The 21,739-nt window shown below is 38.0% G+C and overlaps 1 protein-coding gene across 9 annotated transcripts in view; it reads right to left on the bottom strand.

Annotated features, from left to right (window-relative positions):
- Positions 1-21,739, bottom strand: part of ZMYND11 (zinc finger MYND-type containing 11) — a 105,591-nt gene that overhangs the window by 25,918 nt on the left and 57,934 nt on the right. For 6 of the 9 annotated variants that reach the window (XM_038130044.1, XM_038130049.1, XM_038130048.1 and 3 more), the window contains exons 3-5: positions 17,992-18,151; positions 5,065-5,109; positions 2,141-2,302 (exon numbers count right to left, since the gene is read on the bottom strand). In XM_038130044.1, coding sequence (XP_037985972.1) covers positions 2,141-2,302; positions 5,065-5,109; positions 17,992-18,151 — 367 coding nt within the window. Of the gene's footprint in view, positions 1-2,140; positions 2,303-5,064; positions 5,110-5,576; positions 12,610-17,991; positions 18,152-21,739 lie in introns of those variants that run through there. The other 3 variants (XM_038130053.1, XM_038130050.1, XM_038130051.1) reach the window with 3 other exon arrangements.

The raw sequence follows: 21,739 nt of genomic DNA, 5'->3' as shown, positions 1-21,739 counted from the left end.
AAGATGGTTAAGCTCTGTTATGCCCTCTGGACATCACCCAGGGCTCTCTCCACATTATTAGTTTTTTGAATATAGGCCACTTTCTTGCTTTTAAAATGAAATTAGAGCAGTCATTTCCTAGGAGGGTGGGGAGAAAGCAGCAGAATACTGAAGGATGACTACTGACACAAGGATGCTGACTCCCACACTTACAGGGACTATGCCAGCCTCCTTAACCCAAGTTTGCAGAATTAGGGCTTGAAGTGATTTGAATTAACAACCAAAAAAAAAAAAAAAAATAGGAGCTGCTGCCACAGGGGGAGAAAGGATTCCATGGCATTCACAATGACAATATCCACAAAAACAGGTTGATCATCACCGCAGGCACTAAGCAAGACAAAGGCCTCTGGGGCAGGAAGTATTTAAGAGCACCCAAAACCTCTCCTTAATATTTGTATAACGAAAAAGGAACCAATATGCAGAAAGATAGGCAGAGAGCACATGGCTCAAGTTTCGCAGGGTTTTCTTTTTAAGGTAAACATTTATTTAATATCATTGCCATAGAGGACTTCAAGGCTTCATGATGAAAGTCAAACTGTTCTCCAAGCTGACGTATCAGAGCAGATTTCCAGCAATGATTCAGCATTTCCACTCTGAGGACATCCATGGTACAAGACAGATGTTACGAAACCACCTCATACACAAGGTGGCATAAACCATCCACATTCTCTACCTTCACCAGGCATCATCTAAAATTCCTGGCAAACTACAGTGAAGACTGGATGCAGTTTACCTAATTTTAACTATTGATAGGAATAATCAACACTTCTAATAAGACCCAACAATTATTAAAGAGATTTATTTAAAAATCTGAAAGTAAATCACCTATATATGGTCATAGTTTTTGTTTTTAACTGAGGGAATATTGAGTAGCTAAATTAAATGCTAGCAATTCAATATGGAAAGATACAGTATATGTCTTTATTCTTAACAGTTTTTTCCCTGCCACTACTTCTTTTCCATTACTTTCAGCTTCCTTGAGGTAGCCCTGATTTTCTTACTCTTTCCCTTAACCCTGAGAGCTCCCAGTCTGAGGCAACAGCAATAGGTTTTGTGGAACTCACTCTAAGGTAACAGCAGTCAAAAAGTGCTGTTTTGAAACAAAACACTCCGTGTGTTTTCAACAACTGCTTCCCCATCCCACAAAGTGCCTGAAACCTTACATTCCTTGCAGCACAGATCATCCTAAGGTCAGTCTGCAGCTCTACAGCTAATCCAAGCTTTTAGCAAAGGAAGTGCCTCTCTCTCCAGCAATCCCAGGCAGAGTGGAAGTGGCAGTTTTATGCCTTTCTGTAGCAACAATTTGAACTGAAACATTTGTATGCATTATTCCTTCCACAGGAAGAGAGCCTGGCTCTCTAGGAAGCCTAGTGAAGTGCTCCATTTGGGGAGGTGACACAGAGATGACAACAGCAACAGGTATTTGGCTGATTCAAGGCTAGGTACCAGTAAGCACCATCCTGACCAGAATGTTTAATCTTCTAATGACAGGTATACAACATTCTTGGAAAGTATATAAAAAATGCTTTTTGCTGTCTCCCTGCCATACTCATAAGAATAGCATTTTTAAAGAAAAAGCAACATAGATTTGGATGCCATGAGTGAAATCCACATTGCCCTTTTTGCACCAATAGAATCCACATCAGTAAATGAAAAGCAGGATTTAACTCCATATTTTTGATACTAGCCTCATCAGTAACATGATTGTGGCTTTATAACGTAAAAAACCACTCAGATAAAATATTAAGAATGCAAGTCATCAAAATACAAAAATGATTCATTAAAATGACATTAAGTAACAACAGTAGCATCTTATACAGCAATTGTTTACTCTTGTTGAAGGTTCCCACACTTTACTGCACTCAGGTGCACACTCTGGCACAGGGTACTGTGCAAGTAAAACTTGCTGGCATCTTCAAAAATGGCCGTCTGCTACATGCACCACATTTTGGTACCTCTGTACAGATGCTCTAGGTATGTACCATCGTTTCAATATTCAGTTCTTTACCCAATAACCTGGCCAGACCATCTGGACACCTTCATAAATCTATTAATGAATATCAATCCTCTAATCAGCACATGAAATCTCATAGGTACTCACCCTGCAAACTGGGCACTGCCAGTGACTACTGCTGTCTCTAAGCCTGAACTCATCAGACAAACACTTGGAATGATACACACGAAAACACAGGTCACATATCAACACCTCTCCAGGCAAATGGCATTCAAAACAATACCAGTCATGATTTTCTGTTTCCCAGTCCTACAAAAAATACAAAATATTTTGGTATGACATTCTGTCAAAATCTGCAGGAACTAAGAACAAAATTGATATGTCTTGAAATCCAGCAGCAATTAGACATTATAAACATTTTTAAGAAGTGTATAATGTTTAAAAAAACAGGGGAAAACCTACGTGCTTAAAGATCTTCATCAATTTAATACACTCTAACTCAAATAGATATGAATGCCAAGTTTTAATTTTTTCAATTGTCTGATTAGTTGCAATTTCAAATATGAGCTCTGTCCACAATGAAAAGTGGGTTTGTTTTCTACCTTTGTGTAAAACATTTGTTGACCTCTCTGTATTAGATTGCAAACAAAAGTTTGTGCACCTCAACAGACCATACCTATTTTCTTGGACTATCTTCCTTAGTTTGATTGTGACATTATATTTTCAACTATAATTTTCTGAAGGGCGGTCCCTTCCAGTCTTTACTCTCTTAAAACTGACAACTTTTCAGCATCAAAGGGTTGAGTTACAAGAAATAAATGAAATCATGAACCAATTACTACAAGAAATGTTTCTGCTAAGCAATCCCAATGCAATTCAAAATATATAAAATGTTTCACTTGCCGTGCTCAATAGCACCAGGCTCATTCCTGAAATGTTCTGCAGTAGACAAAGGATATGGTTCTGCTGATGCACAGGTGTCTTTAATATATACTCTTCCTTGAAAATTCACCCCCAACGGCCAAATTCTGACCTTTGAAACATGTGCACAAGCTTTGCTGAAATAAATGAGAGCAGCATGCATATAATTTGGAGGCAGAATTTTGCTCTAGGAGTCTGTAGTTCTAAAACCAAGTAGAATTGCCAGTGGCCACTGTTATATGTTTATGTTTGTTATCTGAAATGCCACGGTTTTCTCTACACTTAGAGGACAAAATAGCTGTCATATCTCAGATAAAACTCCCAATGCCAATGCCTTTTCATGTCAAATGTCACTTTTCAATGGGTTCAGATCTCTGCAAAAACTGCTCCTATTCTTCAATAAATTATCTTGATAAAAATCTGATCAAGCTATTTTTAATGTCATGTTGTAAAGGTGGAGTTAGCAATTCCCACCGACTGCCAGAAGTGGCATTTGTCTGATTTTCATTATCCTGTGCCTGGGAAGTGCAGTCCTTGTGTGCAAGGTCTCCTCCAGCGGAGCAGTGGAAGGAGTGCCACGCTCAAGTGGCGCTTCCAGTCCCTTGAGCTGAAGAGCGGCCGTGCTGTGCACAGAACTCATCTGACCAGAGCCCCCATGAACACAAGAGATTTTGGGACAGCCCCAACCCAGACTGCCTGCACTAAAATTGATGCACCATGAGTGTTGGATTGCAGGGGTAGCAAGTTTAGAGGGGGAAAAACCACCCTATGAAATTTTAACAAGTGATTTTTGAACTCAGAACTTTGCCCTCCTTTGTTGTGCAGGTTAACAGTGTAACTTGACCTTTTGTCATTTCTCCTCATTTCATTTTACTGGCAAATTCTGTGTATCTCAAAATGGCATAACACCACCAAATTTGGCTAAAAGAACACATTCTTGTTTCACCAAATCTTTCCCCTTCCAAAGTCCAGTGGTTGTATACTTTGGGAGCCCTTTCTTTAGGATATTTTGTAAACAACTAAAGATACTGCATTGTTGGTGTACTTGATTTGCCTGTAGACTGAGAGAAATCAGGACAAAGAAGAGTTTTGTACTTCACTGATATTAACTGTATGTAGAAAATGAAAAAAAAAAATCAGGTGGCAGTAAAGGGCCAATTAAGCAAGAAGAATAATCAGTTTTGGTTGAATGTATATTTTGATAAAAATTAATCTGAGAAGACCCCAAGAGGTCCTGCAATTTCACCACAGAATCAGGATTCCAGGATTCTTAATTTTTGTTTGTATTAGTTACGTATTCGTATCTCCCAGATATTCCATTGTTAAGAAATATGCTGGCAAAGAGATGTGGAATTTCATAAACATACGGAAATATATTTGCTGGCAAGAAAAACCATATGCTCAAGCCAGAAACCATGACGTTAAATAAAACAGCAGAAGAGGCTTCCTTCAGTATTCACACTGCAAAATTTTGAAAACCTCATTATTTCTAAATAGAAGGATTTTTCACGGAAAAAAAAGTTTTAGTTTAATGCAGTATATTTAGTGCATGAGTATACATAAAACATTCATTTGTGCAATATATTTGAAAAGCTAGTTAAAAAAAGATTAAAAAAGCTACAAAACCCTTGTGGACAACTGCCCTATTGACTCCAATAGCGAGGTCGGAGGTACTAGTTTTCCTCCAACAGCAATGAAATGTTGGTTATTGCTCCTCTCGGTTTACCTACGCGTGAATGGGAGGGGAACGTGCTCCCAGCACTTTATCTATTCATTTAGTAATTCATTTTCATGCAGGAAAGGGGATTCGTCTAGCTGCGCCCCGCTCGGGTCGGGCAGGTCGGGCCGCTCCGGCAGCCGCGGGCGCGGCGGGGCTGCAGTTCCCGCTCGCACCGCCAGGTGTCGCCGGGCGCTCCCGAAAGCGGCGGCCCAAGGGTGGCCGCGGTGACAGCGCCGGGAGCGGCGACAGCCGAGCGGGCACCGCCAGCCCCGGCCCGCCGGACACGCGGGATGCACACCCAACTCGGGACCGGGAGTGATATGGATGATGGTGGTGGCTAAGAGAGTAAACTAAGCTATCCTAATGGAAGACAGAAACGTAATAGAAAATATGACAGAATTCAAAACCACATAGTGCAAAAATTGTTCACCTTGTTTTTTGCTGCTGTCTGGGAAAAAGGCTGCATACCGTAGGCCTTTCAAAATAAAAACAAAACAAACTTTGTATCTATACTGTAAGCCATCTGATTATCAGGATATACACAAGGCTAGAAAGAATTCATGCACAGTGACCAGGAAATCAATCTGTTCGTTCTAACTTCTGGTTGCAAACATTTCCTCCTGCATTCCTAGAATGCTACCTGACACTTTCACCACATTTTATTTCTTTAAAATATCCCACGACTTTATATGATTAAAAGAACCCAACACCCATCATTCTTATCCATATACACACCCACCACCAGGCCAATTTAAAAATCATTAAGAATATTAATGATTGTTAATTAATGCACTCTCTTTGATACATAAACCTTCTCTGGGCATCTAAAAAAGATCCTTCTAACATAATTTACTGCACAGGGAGTTGCCCCACCAAAAGCAAAGCAACACCTTTGCTGCATATTATCGAAGGTTAGGCTATCACTTTATCAAGGAAACTCACAGTCCTTGTTTGTGTATAAAAGGTGATACATTTTCCCAGGGCCATGCAGACTGAGGAAGGATCTCCGCCACAGGGACTGAGTTTCCTGGCGAGGGAGGGAAGGGCTCCGGGGTCACTGTGCCGCAGACAAAGGGAATCCTCTGCCCAAGTTCAGCGGTTCAGCAGCACCAGCCTGGCCCCGAGAGGGAGCGGATTTGGGAACTCAGATCCAGCAGAGACCTTCCCCCTTCATCCTGCCCAGCTGCCCGCTGCATTCGTGCATCTATGCACCAGCAGGACAGCAAATGAGTTTGGGGGACTGTGTGAAATAGCCAAAGAGCTATGCTCTGTTAAGCAGAGCAGGATCTTGCAATCATATGGGTCACACGTGGTCACTTGTTCTTTATATTCAAATCTGTCAAACATTATATCATAAAGGTCACTTTGCACTGACATTATTAGCTGAGGTTCACTCGGCAGCATGAGGGAAGTACTGCAACAATTTCAAAAATACGTCTTAATTTATGACCGGCACGTAAGCTTACTTTCTTTGTCATTTGTCCTAAGTAGGTTGTCTTAAAGCAAATACATACATTTATTCTGGAAGTACAGAAAAATAACATGGGATAGAAAATGTCAGGCTATCCAGAGCATTTGACAATTTAAATACAGATAAACCCAACAGAAAGGAATGAATCATCATGTCGTAGCCTTTACTGTAAAATAAAATACAAAGTTGTTGTCAAGGAAAGAATAATTTTAGTGCACAAAGAAAATGTCCATTATAATGCAAATGTACATGGAAAAGAAATGCTTACTCATTAGTAATGGAGATTTACTTAGCTGTAATTGAAATAGGGAATCTGTATGTTGGAGAATGTGACATCCTGCTGTACAATTAGCATACCATTAAGTAGGAGATGTGAAGCACATACTGACAGTAAAATTAACAATAACTTAGAGGTCACAATTGTAACTATTAGGTCACTTCCATACCACAGCAAGCCCGTAATTATTGCAAAAAAAAAAGATGTTAAAACAAGTAATACATTTTCATTTTCATATAAATTATATGTAGGTATAGCACATGAAAACAGTATAACCTCCTTTCTTGACTTTGTCTAAAAGGACCACTTTGCCTTTTTATAATGCACATTCCATTAACATAGCTCATTTCTTACCTGTTAATCTGTTTGCTCCAAGTCCCTTAATGGTAGCCCAGATACTCGGTATTAAGTCACTCTACTATCAGGTGGAGAGAGGAAAAGGGAGGGGGGAAAAAAAGCAAAACTCTATTCATGAAACTCCCCCTTATGGGGATTTGCTGGTTTCACACAGTTGAGCTAGATTTCCCAAACAATCCAAATTATGGATATCCTTTGGACCCAACCAGTAAGCTAAAAACAAAAGGGTCATATAGGTGGGAAAGACAATGATAAGTCAGTTACCCCTTTGGCACAATCATGTTTATTTACAAACAGTATACATACAGTTCTGCTGTCCTAAATTCAATATGCAGCAAGTGAAGGAAATAATTTCCCATGGAGTTCCTGGTTCCCAGCATTTCCTGTATGGCACTTGTCCCATAGCACTCTTTGCACTTTTTTTCCCCCAGATGTTCTAAGAGCTTCTCCAGCATTTCTTTTATGTGTGTGCTGCTGTGGTGTTCCTCTCTCTCTCCCCTACACTCCTGCACACACAGCTCCTTCCAGTTCACAGGATTTTCATTCAGACCCACCTGTGCACAAACTCATTGTCAGCCCTGCATGGTGTCTATGCTTTAACAGTCCCTAGAGCTCCAGCTGCCCAGTGGATAAGAAACTTAGAGCGGTTTTTCACTAGTTTAAAGGAAGAGTGTTAGCACATACACAGCAAATTTCACCCACCGTGTAACACTTTTGGTCTGTCACAGTGGTGGAATCTAGAATGGCACCAAGGTCCATGCCAGCAGATAGAAGTAATTTAACAAATATAAATTATTTAAAAATAGTAGTATTTGCATGCTACATTTATTTCAAGTAATTTTCATCACCAGCCCAAGACTTTAGTGTAATCTTTTCATGATTATTTCATAACCCTTTAAGGAATGTCAATAAATGTGTTCCTACTATTTCTCAGTTTCCCATTTCTTTAACATATAATGAGATAGACCATGCCAATTTAAAGATATAATTTCTGAAGCAAATGTTCTGTATTCTGATATTTTAGGATTTGGGAACAGCCATAAGGAACACTTCCATCTCTTCTCACCTCTATCAGCTTTAAAATCAGTTCTTCACATTTTTCCCCTTTCAACTAAAAGAGAAGCTTTTAAAATCTTGGGTTCTGATGTCAAGGTTTCTTTGCTGGCCTTCAATAACTCTTCACTGGAACCCAAAAAAATTGACTACCAGTCCATATCAAGTAGAAATATCCACTGAAATAAATGCCTCACAAGAATGATGCTCTTTTTTTCCCACATCTTCGATTTTGCTTAGGTTTTGCAACATGCATCAATCATCATCTGCTGTTGGGAAGCAATTCCTATCTTCTCTACTTAATCTTTAATATTTCAAACTTTCTGCTGTAAATTAAAAGCCTTTATTATATAAGAAATGGTGGTACTGCATTCTAGCATGGATGGATCTACCATTTCATTACTCTCCTCTGGTATCTGGGTCCTCTCTTTAAAAGGACTCAGAGTATGCTGCAGGAACCTATGCCCCCCCTCACATTAAACAAAGCAGCATCTATTTCTGTCTAAACACATTTCTTAATAAATCAGTTCCTTTCTGTCTTTTTCAGGCAGCATCTGCTCCATCAAAGCTTTCTCAATTAGACATGAGCTTTACTAAAGGTAATTGCTAAAACTTTGCAGTACATCTTTATGACTCACAACTATCAAGAACCCCCGTGGGGGTGCACTACCTATGAGATTTCCAGTACAAAACCTGAAGAAATGCTTCTTACTTCTACATTTGCTGCAAATCGCTACTGCCGACTTCATTAATCTGTTTTGTACTTCTCTCATAGTGTAAATAGTGGAATCCCTGCGCCACACAAAAGGCAACCTGAAACAGGCTTGGACAGGAGCACCAGGGTTGTTAACAGCTCTGATGAGCTCCAGAAATGCAGCACCAGCATTTAGCTCAGCTTTGAAACGCCTCCCTTTGCTCATCTATCCACTGCTTTTGCAATTCTGTTCAACTTCCAAGTCACTGCTCTGTAGTAAGAAGAGTTTTACAAAGTGTGGCTGATTGTCTGTAAAGCTGAACAGATGGAAGCCTTACCCCCTTTTTTTTTTTTTTTTCTCAGAAAGTTCAAGTGGATGTGGTACGTGCACACTGGCCTCTCTTTTAAACAGGCTCTATCTCTTGGGCACAGTAGCCAGGAAGAAATCTCCAGCTTATCAGGGGTCTCTGGCAGATGGAACAAGCATTATGTGCCATGGAACATCATTCCCAGTGTTTCTTCAAATGCAGTGGGGACACAGTGTGTGTTTCCCACCAGGGGCCTTAGTCTGCTGTGAGTCAGTCTTGGGTCAGTCTTCTCTTTGTGCCTCGTCCCTGGCTCCCTCTATCCTTTACCAAGCATGAATCCTCCTGTAAACATCCTTTCAGTAGCCTACAGGATCTGCTTTTATCTTTTCATCAGAACAATGATGAAAAGGTTAGGCTTCAAACTGAGGAAGGTGTGATTAATTCCTTGATGGCTCAGAGGACTTACTCCATCTTTGCAGCAGGTAAACGGTGAGTTAGCTGTTTAATAAAGTATTTCCCTTTCATCATTACTGTAAAGGGTCTATATTTGATCAGGACGATTGCTTTCCGATGATAAAAGTTTCTTAGCTCATCACATGCTTTACATTTAATGCTAGAGCAATGCTTTGGGGTAAATTCAGCACCAAAATAAGCTTATTTTTCTCCCCTGCAGTTTTCCTGCATCCCTGTGTTTATTAGATATATTTCTTCCTGCTTTGCATCTATATTTTTCCTACTGCTTTTGCTCATCAAAAGTGCTTAGCAAATAAACAAGCATCCATCTCTCTTTCAAAGCCAAAAACACTTCAGCAGCTAGAATCCCTTTGTGAAAATTGTTTCCTTTATCTTTTCTTTCTTTTTCTAGAAAACTACTACAGCAGGTAGCTACAAATGTGCGCTTTTACACATTGATAATCTATCCATTCAGATCTGTTGCCTTTATAGATTCTTTCCTTCTCTGACCTGGGCTTTATCTTTAAAATGGATTTCCATAAATTGACCCTGTAGGGCACTTCATAGGTGCTCATTATTCATATTTTATCACAAAGAAATAAAAAATAATTATGAATTCATATGTCCTCACAACTACTGAGGCATCATGCTTTATTTCAAATACATTTGTTTATTTATTTGTTAATTATGGCCAAGGTTTTAGCATCTCAGCAATTAATTGGAATTTCTTGTTTTACATGATTTTTAAATTCTCTTATTTTAGAAACCCTTTCTATGCTAAAAAGAATCAACACAAAACCATCAGTCAGGGGAGAGATCAAAATCTCCTTCTCCATAGTCCATGTATTTATGAGCTTGTAACAATCCATTTCCATTTTCTTCACTGCTAACTGCTTCCTCTTCTGATGCACTGATGCAGGAGGACTCAGGTTCTGCAGAGAATTCCACATCCCCTCAGAACTCTTCTGGCTTTCTTCCACTGAATTTAATCCAATTAATTTAATGTCAGTATGTCCTAGAAGTCTTCAGTTTCTGGCAGAAACCACCCAAATCTTCTCTGGATTCCTGCCAGGACAGGTAGATTTTTATTCACCTTCCCACCCTGCAGCCACGTTCTGGACAATTTGGGGTGATAGGTTCCACAGTACAGAGCCAGGCTCTAGCTCCAAATGCTAAAGAATTGAGTTTTTTCCAAGAAGTGTAGTAACATGTCAGCAGCCAAACTGACTGCTTAAACCCCTGTCACACATATCTGCTCAGACTATGAGCTGTGCTCCTGAAGTAATGAATAAATCTCAATTTCCTTCCCAAGAATATCATGTTTGGGTAGTAGCAATGTACATTATTTAAGGTGAAACAATATAAGTAATTATCCTCCAGGATATTAGAAATATAAAATAATTTCAAGTGAAAGTGTTTTTTTCTTTCTCCATGTTCCAAGCAAGTTCAAGGTTAATAGAAACTTTCAACTTATCTCCTCAGAAACTGGATTCACTCTGCTATTACTGTCACAATTTTTGACTTAGGTTGAGCCAAGAGGAGGTTTGTAGGCTATTTTCATTAGGGAGATAACACAGTGATGGAGTGAGGAATTTATCAGGTGCAATGCCTTTTATGTCCACATTATGGTTTTGTTCCCCTAGAAAGAAGGTAAATCCAGAGCAGAAATAAACCATCTCTTTGCTTGTAGTTCCAAGTCTCCTTTCAAGAACTGTGCACAAAAACGGTCTTCTTCCCTTTTCTTGCTTAAAATACATTCACATAGCTTCTCTGGCCTTATTTTGTAGTTTTTCTTTAGTTTGATGTTTCAGCACACACAGAAACATTTTATCTGAACCAACAGCAGAACTTCCTACACAGGTTCCTTAAATCTCTTGTCCCTGTGTCCTGTGCTCTAGGTGTGGCTGATACTGTTTCAGCTGTCAGTTGGCAGAAAAGCATGGGGACTGCATTTATTGCGAATTAAGCATGAATATTAATAAGCCCATCAGCTTCAATGAAGTTTCATTCAGTGACCAGCATGACACAATAATAAAAGATTCAAATCAGTCGCCAGAGATACAGAGCATTTTGAACCCACAAAGTAAATAAAAACAACATTACTAGGTCAGGGTGGGCACAAAAGAGCTAGAAAAAAACCAAGATGCATATTTTCAAAGCAAATTCAAGACAGACTGATCTATGTCATTATTCTATTAGCATAATTTAAATCCCATGATGGAACCTTTCTTTCTACAGACTAGTTTGACTAGTTTACTTCAAACTCGAAGGTAAATTCTCATTCTTAAGAACATCCTTTCAATCAGAAAAGAACATTTTGTGAAATCTGCGAACAACGTTATCAGTATCTCAACTCCAGAACGCAGAGTGAAAGCCTCAAAGAAGAATACAGCATTACATCAACTGAATTTTTAAAAGTCAAGTTGGCAAAGCTGAGAGAGCCAAGTGAAGATGCTGACAAGGTTGTTTCACCAGTTTAAAAGAAGCAGCATCTCTCTGCAGTCAGATGGAGTCTACTAGTGTCACCTTCAGTAATGTGAAGATCCTGCAAACATTGTGAACTCCCTTTCCAGAGAACAAAAAATAAGGATGAGCACAAGGGAAGGAAGAAATACCCCTGAACAGATGGGAAGAGAAAAACAAGGTTGGAAAAGGAATGCAGAATTGCACACTGTTCTTAATCTTTCTAGAGGCAGCAAGAACCACTGGAATTGCTGTGAGGCCATTCTCATGAGCTGCATGTTAACAGCCTTAATGCAAAGACAGAAGAGGGTCTTGGCTTTAATGCAGAAAGAATTTCCCTTCCATAAGTTGGGAATTCAGAATTTTCATTTGCTTCTCTAGGACAAAATAGTCTATGCTTTGATTTGATGATTTGAATATATTTGCTTTTCTGAACTTTCCCAAATCCACTTATTTTTAGTTTATTAATAAGCAGAATCACATCTGCAGTTTGTGACAATAATTTGCAAGAAAAATCATTGCATTTGGCACATGAAGGATTGATTCATGGCAGTCTTTTGGAAAATTAACCTCTGAATGACGGGACCTTAAAGGATGGAAAGACAGACAGAAAGGATTCAAAGAATTTCAGAAGCTCATCATCCTTGACTGTTCTTGTGTGACCAAGCTGGTATGTGGCCTGACCTCAAAGCCTCCTTATACTCTCCCTGATGCGTGGTAATAAGGGATGGAAGCCAGTTTGAATTTTTTCTCTCACGGGATCAATCATTAACTCTTTGCATCAGTGAATCCCAAACTGTAAAGAACGTTGGCACTTCCACAATAATTATGAATCTATCTGGAACATTCCAGCCTGGAAAAGTCTCAATTTGTTCAATATGTAAAAAATATGAACTAATTTGGCTTTGGATCAGTGAATTCACACAGGACTTTACATTAAAGACAATATGGATGGATAAGGCAAACAGAATTTTTTTAAACACTGAAGGAGATTTTTCTTCATTTGGTGTGACATGTTCTTCCTCTTTGTGCTCTTCAGTGGTAAGAGCTTACATGATGAAGGCACTGGCTGTCACTATTGCTGTTTCATATTATCCTTCTGCCCCTAACTGAAAAGAATGGGATGCACATTAAAACCATTCCTCAGCCTAGTTATTTAGAACTGGTAGCTATTCAGGCTGGTTTTGGATTGAGGTTTGGTTTTCTGTTGATGTTCAGGGGTTTTTTATTATTTAAAATGCATTTTATGTACAGAAAAGATTCAAACTCTCACTGTGACAGTTCTTAAGCTTTTTACAATTATCTTCACATTTATGGAGACTCAAGATGACATAGTCAGTTCAAAAAAACAGCTTCTGGCTACCAATACTGACCTAGCATGGAAAAATCAATATAATTACAAAAGCAATTAAGCATGGCAAGCAAGGAATCAAGCCTTTGCTTAATCTAAAGTAATTTAGATTAACACAAACATAACAGCCAAAAATACTCCTTTCTCATAGACTGATCCTAGTAAAATCAAACCTGCAACACATCCAATCACAAAAATTTGGTGTGTGCCTAGGGTCACTTGGGTTAATGAAATCACCTTCGACACTCACAGTGCTGACAGTGGGTTACAACAAATGTTACAATGATGGGAACACAGACAGAGTGGAGAGATGGATTATTTAGGCAGCCTTGTGACTTGGAAGTATCTGGAGTTGCTCTGAGCAAGCACCAGAACTTTCTCAATTTAAAATACCAGAAAAATCCCCAGTAATGAATTAGCACATTGAGAATACATGTGTGTGTTGGGTAAAAGCAAGTTGTATCTCTAATGTTTTCTGAAAGTAGGAAAAAGCAAGGAAACTTTCTCTCCAAACAGTATGCTCTCCACTAAACTCAAACATCTTTAGAGGGAAGAATTGGAAAGACAATAATTTAGATCCAGAGAGGACCAAATACACAGGAGAATGACTGTAGCTGAACCCCACAGTCAGACTTAACTAGCCAGAAGAATTGCTGCCTCTTTCTATAGGCAATCAATTAAATGATCAGAAAACAGAACCCTATAAAAGAATAATCTCTTGAAAAGATAATCATCTTTTATGCATTCTTCAGTGAAGAAATAGCTCACAGTGCCTTAAGTAAGTGTGAAGCCTCACTCTTCACATCTCATTAGAGACTTTGGCCACTATGAACCATTTTTAAACCACAGCAGTGTTGTGGGTTATGTTGCAATCAGATGCAAACAATGAACCCGAGTTATGAACATATCTCCATCTTAGAAGAGCACAATATTGTTTGGCTTCATGAACACAGGAAAATTGAAATTATACATTCATAAAGCCTCTCTCTGGGTCAGAGAAGCTTTATGACTTTAATCATGAGGAGAAGAATTAGCACATTAAATGCTCAAAATAGCTCAGTGCACACTGTCTGTAGAAAAATGTAAGTGAGTAAGACAAACTAACTCTAAAAACTGCATCTAACCCCCCCATAAAGCCATAGGACATTGGTACTTAAATTCAATTTCTTTCCTTGGGGTTAGACACAGTACTATGTTACACAGATAGAAGTACATAAAATCATGGCAGAACAGAAAATAGCAATGAATAGGTAAGAAGATTCATTCTTATTTTCTTGAAGAACTACCTTTCCTTTCTATCTTGTCAACTGCATTTAAAACATAGTAACAACACTGATTTACAATTTTTTTTCTAAACTCAAAGAGCAAGAAGATTTTTTTTATTTGCTGATAATAAATAGCATGTTCAAATTCCAGAAGTTCTGTGAGAAATAGAAATAAAGCATTTAGAAAAAAAGAAAAAAGTGAACTTCCATTATAAGACTTCAGGACTGACATTTCTTTTTCAAGGCAAGAAGCTGAAGAGATTTTGTTCAATTGTATAACTACGCATCAACAAACAGAAAAATGCAAAATTCCTAACTAAAATCCTGAATAAAAATGGAAAATAAATTCTTCTCTCATTTGTTTTGTGTAAATGCATTAATCAACTCCATGATAAGAAACCCTGTAAGATGAGAACACATTTTGAAAATGTGCAAAACATCTGGAGGCATGGCAAATGAGCAAACAAAATGAATACCTGCACAAGCCCTGGAGGTATAATATTTGCAGCAAAGTTCTTGCTTAGGTACCAATCCTTAAATGTCAGTTGGAATACAGTACATTTTATTACCAACTCCACATTTTAAATTTAGTAACTTATATAAAAATATTTCTCCCACATGAATCTGACAGAATAATTTTACACTCTTAAATCCGACCATTCTTTTCTTTTTTTTTTTCAGTTTTTCTGAACATTAATTTTCATGAGCTGTCCCTTTTGGAAGAAACTCCCGATGCCCTCAAACTGTTTTGTCTTTGCAACTCAGCTTGTCTTTTGTATATTACTAAATATATGAGGTTTTGCTAAATTTTTTTACCATAGCTTCAACACACTGCTGGAACAATGAGAGCAAAGTAGTGTAATTTTTCTGAAGGCTAAGAGTAACCCTATCAGAGATCATGTCCTTACTGCATAGATCTATCATTATGTCAACCTATTGGATAGGGCAGATATTTGGAAACCCCTAAGCAAGCACGAGATTTTCCAATGAATCTTTTCCAAGTAGAGCTGTGTTTTCATAATCTCTGTATTTTCAATTATTGTCACTACTTTGTCATCAGTCTGTAGTCACCACCACAACCAGTACTTTCAGGTCATGTGGCATCCTCTAGTCAGGCACCTCTTACAGTAACAGACAAAGGTGCTCAGCAGTTTTGTGGCCAAGGCCAGTAATTTTTTCACCTGCTAAAATTCAGATCCAAAACTTCAAAATGTAAAAAATCACCAAGCAAATAGTCAAATAAAAAGTGGAGGGAGAGATGATAAGTATGTGTCCCTTTGCTATCTCCTTGGAGCAGCCCGTGTTTGCTGAATTCCACTGTGGTGCCAGGAAAGAAGCCAAAATCCAAAACCATTCCTGCACTGGTGTCAGTGTATGGTGGATTGGTTCTTAAGTCTTCTCTTTCCCGTTTCCAGCTTTCCAACTTCCGGGAGTACCAGTCAAACCAAATTTGACAATTAGGTCTAGGGTCTGTAAGTGCCAAAGGTTGAGCCTGAAATCTCTATTTTAACATTAGTAACCCTGCTTCAAACAGCTCCATCTCCTCCAAGCGCACCTCCACAAAGAATTCTGTGTATTTGTCCTCACTGAAATGTAACTTGAGCTCATAGTCCAACAGTCATTAGTACCAGATTTGAGCACTGCTGAATTACAAAGAACTACAAACTGCCTCTTGATCAAGTGCAGACAAAGCATCTGTAAAACTACCCCTGTGTCCAAAGCAGAGAACATACCAAACTTGATGGGTTTGCACCAATTGTCGGAGAATGGAAAACACTTGATCTGATGGCGAGTGATGACAATGGCACTTTGTTACTCATTAAAACTTTCTGAATAAAAGAACAAAGAGAATGACTTTATACCAAGTCAATGTGTTTTGCTTCATCTGTCTGCAGCATTTTGATTCAGTATTAGGAACAAAAAGTTTGGTTTTGGGTACGATTGAAACATGGCCTGGATCAGAAGCTGATTTTTATTTTTGCATAAAACTGTTAAGTCAAGTGTGGTGTTCTGAACTACTGAGACAGCCACCACACATATGGTCACAGCCCAAAGTATCAGTGCTTAGCAGTAATACTGAAAATGCAGTCTGCTTCTTACTAAAGGGTTATTCATAATGTGACTTGAACAACATCTTCTGTCAAAGTTTTTTGCTCAGACATAAAATAATTGCGCAATTTTAATGACTCACTGGGAATTTACAGGATGTAAATTCTTTCAAGTTTTGTTAAACAAATGTTACCAATAAACAGCAGGAACATTATTTGAATGATTATATAAGAAATGGCTATTGTGAGGCATTTTGATAATTTTTTTCTTTTTTTTCCTTTCTCTTAGCAATAGAGACAACAAACATACAGAATACTTGAGATAATCACAGATCTCAAGCTTTATGTCTTGTTGAGCCTACACAGTTAATATCACTTCTAAAGAGATAAAACTCATGTAAGAAATACCTAAAAGAGCTGAGCTGGAGTCTCGAAATGTTTCCTCCCAGGGAGAACAGTATCATACCCTTTAAAGGTTCCCTTGAGGCTTTCTAATGAAATTAGAATGACAATCTGAACCATGACATAATGTACATTAAATACAATGTACTGAAATTAAGGTATTCCAATACTTTAAATTCATGTAAGTGAGATAATTTTGATGATAATGTTTTCTGTTATGGATATTGCTTGTTTCTGCAAAACCAAAAATAATACATTGTTTCACTTTCAGGATCTTACTGATAACTGCAATATTGCAATGAGCATTTTGGTGGTTTTTAGAGTTTTTCTGGGTTCCCTCAAAATTAATGTATTAGTTATGTCTGAGACAATGCTGACCCTTTTATCAGTATTTAATGCAATTTATATTCCAAAGTAATAGTTCCTATTCAGGTATTTTAAAGCTTTGCAAAACTCTTTTTAGTTAGGAAAATATTGTCTTTTAAATAAAGAGATGAGGCTTCTGAACAAGGCAAAACAATTGCTCCAGCTTTTTCCTGGTCTATATGACTTTCCTCATTTTGTGAGCGTGCTCCAGTTCAGCTATGGAGGGATATAAAAAACATGGGTTTTTTCTCTTCATGTAACTTTCAACCTATTTAAATGGCTTTTAATATTTATGTTAGACATCCAGTGGAACAGTATCTGGATGCCTGCAGCTGATTTGCTAAGAAAATCCTTTCTAATTGAATGCCCTGCTCACGAATATCAGTAAAACACATCTTTTCATGTATGTTTGCATATCATTTTATAATTTCATGTTGCACTTCTGAAAGGGAGTTCTTTGTTCTTCAGATTCAGATTAAAGCAAGATTAAAAAGTTTGTCACTTTTAAAATTTTTTTTAAATACACCATCTTTAAGATTTGAGAACGTCTGAGGATTTCAAGTAATACCAATAATATTTACTGTCTTCTGTACAACTGTAGGAGAGAATACAACATAAAGTGAGGCATAACACAGCAAAGGACTTTGCCAGTTTTTCATAGCAGAAAACTCAGAGTTCAAGAGGAAAGAGCTTCTACGGAATAGAAAAGGTTAAAAAAATTTAAGAGTGCATTACTTCCCAGTTCACAAGCACCAACAAAGAATCTATAAATAGTCTGAAATATGAATTAAAACAAGATTCCCGCTAAGATATCAGAAATCGTGATTTTCTCAAAGACTTTATACTCACAATCTCATCTCCTGGCAACCAATATCCTTCTTGTTCAATACCAGCTTTTGACCCTTTACACCCCACGGTCAGAGTTTCCACAATGAGACCATCCTTGACTGCTAAACTCAGCTGACGTGTGGTTTCTTTTGGATGCATACCATGGACTCGAGACATGTACCTGCACACAAAGCACAAAAGTCTTTTAGTGTTAGTTTTAAATTATAAAATGTGTCAGCAAAATGTACATATTAGCAAACGAATTAAAACACATTCTAAGTTTTAGATTGTTTTTAAACAGTCAAAATTTAGATCACTTCCCCCTTTACTTCAAATCAGATTTTTTCCTCTTGCAGCTTTCATGTACACATTTTATTTAGACAAGTAGTAGCACAGTAAACTCCTACCAAAAAATTTCCAAAATTAACACATATGGTGCTTGTGCTTGTCTCTGCCACATCCATTTATGCCCTTTAAATTTCTTTAAACTTGCATTTCTCTAACACTTCCTATAGCATACATACTACAGAATGTACCAATACATCTTTGTGATGCTTGTGTGTACAACACATTTATGAAAAATGCAAAATTTCTATATCACGTATGAAAACCCAACAGCTCAAGTTACTGTGCTTAGTGGTTTTTCTCCTTTCCTTGAGTCCACCACAATGATCACACTGTGACAAACTGCCTTGGTGAGAAAAAAAACACATGTAGCTTTAACTGTGTATATACATGAGACTCAGCTGCGTAATGTTCACCTTTATCCAGTATAATTTGCTTCTAGGCCAACACTAATTATTAACTTGGACTAAACAACATAAAATTATCTTCTCTCAAATAAAGATGACCTCTCTCCCTTAAGGTCATTACAATTCAAGTGTTTTTAACAAAATTCTGAGAACATATCTAGAAGTTGCTGTGCATGGAGAGCTGCAATCAGCAGATACATGAATTGACTCGGAACCAATTATTTTGTGGACAATTTTCCTAATTATGGATCTCTTAAAGTTACAGAGCTAACTGAATTTCTCTCCATTTTTGTTTCTCCAGGTACTCTGTCTTCACCTATTTCCTAAGAGAGAAATCTGTAATTTGCCTGCTTTAAGACAAAGCTGTCAGCTATAGTATCCTCACCTTCCTGCTTCATAATGAATTCCAGCAACCACGATTCCTTTGTGACTGTCATCACAAATACCTTCACAAAAATTTAATTATGATCACGAGCAAACTAAAGAAAGATTTATTTTAAAGCAGTAGCATTGCATTAAAAAAAAAAAAGAGAGTTAAATCAGTTCAGATTTTTTTAATAACATGGCTGATAGGAATTTTTAATGCCTTAGAAGTTACAAACTTACAATAAGGAGTGAGGACCACCCCAATGATCAAATCTTCACTCAACATTCCCCCCCCCCCCTTTGAAGACATTTGCCTTTCAAAGTTCTAACTGTTTTGTATGAATAAACTTTTCCTTTCCTGCTTTCTCTCTTAAGCTTTTGCTGGAACTAATGCTTATGCATTAATTTTAATGTTTATGCTAATCTGATATTTCTGTTTTGCTCTAAATTGTATATAAAATAGTATAGTAGATTTCTGACTGAGTGGAAGTATATATACTATAGTAAATTATACAATAATCAGAGCAGCACAGGACATTTAAGAATTTCTGTGTGGTATCAGAGGCATTTACATAAATGCAGCATGTTTGCAGGATCTGGGTTTTATTTTTTTTTAGGATAAAAACTCTTAGAGGCAGATGATGCCATTTCCCATATTTTACAATGACTACCACAACATGGTCCAAGCCTAATTGGTGTGTGCATGCTAGCACAGTATAAAAGGTAGGCAATTGATACAGAAATGACAATATTCTGTGCAAGTCTGTGTTCCAAGCCAATATATATGAACCTTCTGGTGGTTTGCCCATAGGGCCAAAGGGCCAAAATCAGAAGATAAGGCACTTCAGGTCTGTATTACCTCAGCTCATCTGCCCAATCTGGTCCCTCTCTACTTCTACAGAAAACAAAACTCAACATGAGCACCTGTTCAAGTGAGATTAAACACACAAATAAAATTATCCAAACTCCAAGGTCTGAACCAGGCAGAGACTCAAGCCTATTTCCTTTACTTTCAAACAGAGTGCAAGTGAACACCACTGGTCTAAGTGTTGAAGCTTTAAAGCCACATGAAAACAGCTCATTTGCTTATATAATCATGTTACATGTATTTCATGTGTGTGTGCACATATGGACATACTAATAGCTTTTTGAAGTGCAAATTATCTTTCTCCACATTTGCTAATGTTACTCTTTTTTCACCAAATCTCCATTTTTAACTCAGTGCTAACAATCTCCCCGACAGAGCCACAGCATTCACGTGTCTGTAATTAATTCAACTCCTTAACAGGTCTCAAAATACAGAGAATGGGCTAACTATCATTCTTCCTGTTTTACTGACAGAACAAATCAGACTCAGAGCGCAGAAGCGATTTCCCTACACTTACATGGTGGGCTGCTATAGGTCTGAGAACAGAAATCAGGTATTAACCCAGGGCCATAACCCTCAGGCTATCCTGCTGAAGAATCCATGTATTTTGCACTGCACCATTCCTAGTTGCAGAAACACAGCCAAACCAAATTCTTAAATGCAAGCTACAGGTTTCATGATTTCTCACTCTTATCTCTGAACAGAACAGATATATAATACAAACCAAAAAGCCTTAAACCAACTCTAATCAGCTAAGAGGTTTAATCTGCCTATTTCCACTGCGGCAGGTTGTGCACCAGTGAAAAGAGGCACAAGTCTCAGAATCACCCATTTCTCAAATCTAATCTGTGTTCTCCACCAGAGTGAAAGTACTGCTACCAAATAAACTATTTCCCCATTTTCTCCAGCTGTAAATCGGGTGTAGGAAATTCCCAGTGGCTTTTTGAAGAGTACTTTAGTCATTGTTCAGGCTGTGCCACTGGGGAGTCACAAGGGCTATGTTTCCTATTTTTAAAATAAAATGCTATCAGCTTTCATAGCAAAGAACACACATGTAAAGAGAATGGTTTTACTTCAAAGAGTAGAACTGCTGTTAGAAAAATGCACCCTCCCCCAGATTTTTACTTTATTAAAACCTGTGAAGTGTACATGACTAGGTATTCACAAAGATCAGAAAACAACACTGTAGGGTTTGGATGAAAACTTATCTTGTTTCTTATCAGCCAGAAGGTAAGGTAAGCAAAGACATGATAAGGCACAGGACTCAAATCCGAAAAGATAGTTCAGGTTCTTTAATAATGAAATGTGAAAAACTGTCATGACAGGAAAAATGCTGAAAACACAAATGAGTTAAAATCCAGCTCAGAAACAGAAAGCATGATGTTTTGAGTCCCAACTACTACGTCAGCCTCATTACTAGATCAGGGAAAAACAATATTGAAATTTTGCCTTTGTGCAGAAGTGACACCACTAATCCACAGAGTGCAAGTCCTGGCTCTGCATGCACTGAAGCATCTGGCACCAACAAGTTAAAGAACAAGTATGGGAGATAAAGCAATCCCTGACTGCTGTTTTCAACAAAAGTTGATTGGCCTTACCTTGGAAACTGGGAGTTGAAGGAATACTGGTTTGTTATGCTCTTGCCCAGTCCTCCATATCAACAGATTTGGGAGTGCAATACAAACCCAGCCACAAGAAGTAAAGCAACTACACTCACACGAGTGAGAATAAGGCACAAAGTAAAATCCCCTAAATCAGAAAACCAGCCCTAATCAGATAGCGG

This window comes from Motacilla alba, chromosome 2 (assembly GCF_015832195.1).
Source record: "Motacilla alba alba isolate MOTALB_02 chromosome 2, Motacilla_alba_V1.0_pri, whole genome shotgun sequence".
Classification (NCBI taxonomy): Eukaryota; Metazoa; Chordata; class Aves; order Passeriformes; family Motacillidae; genus Motacilla; species Motacilla alba.
This window is presented reverse-complemented; position numbering and strand designations above follow the sequence as displayed.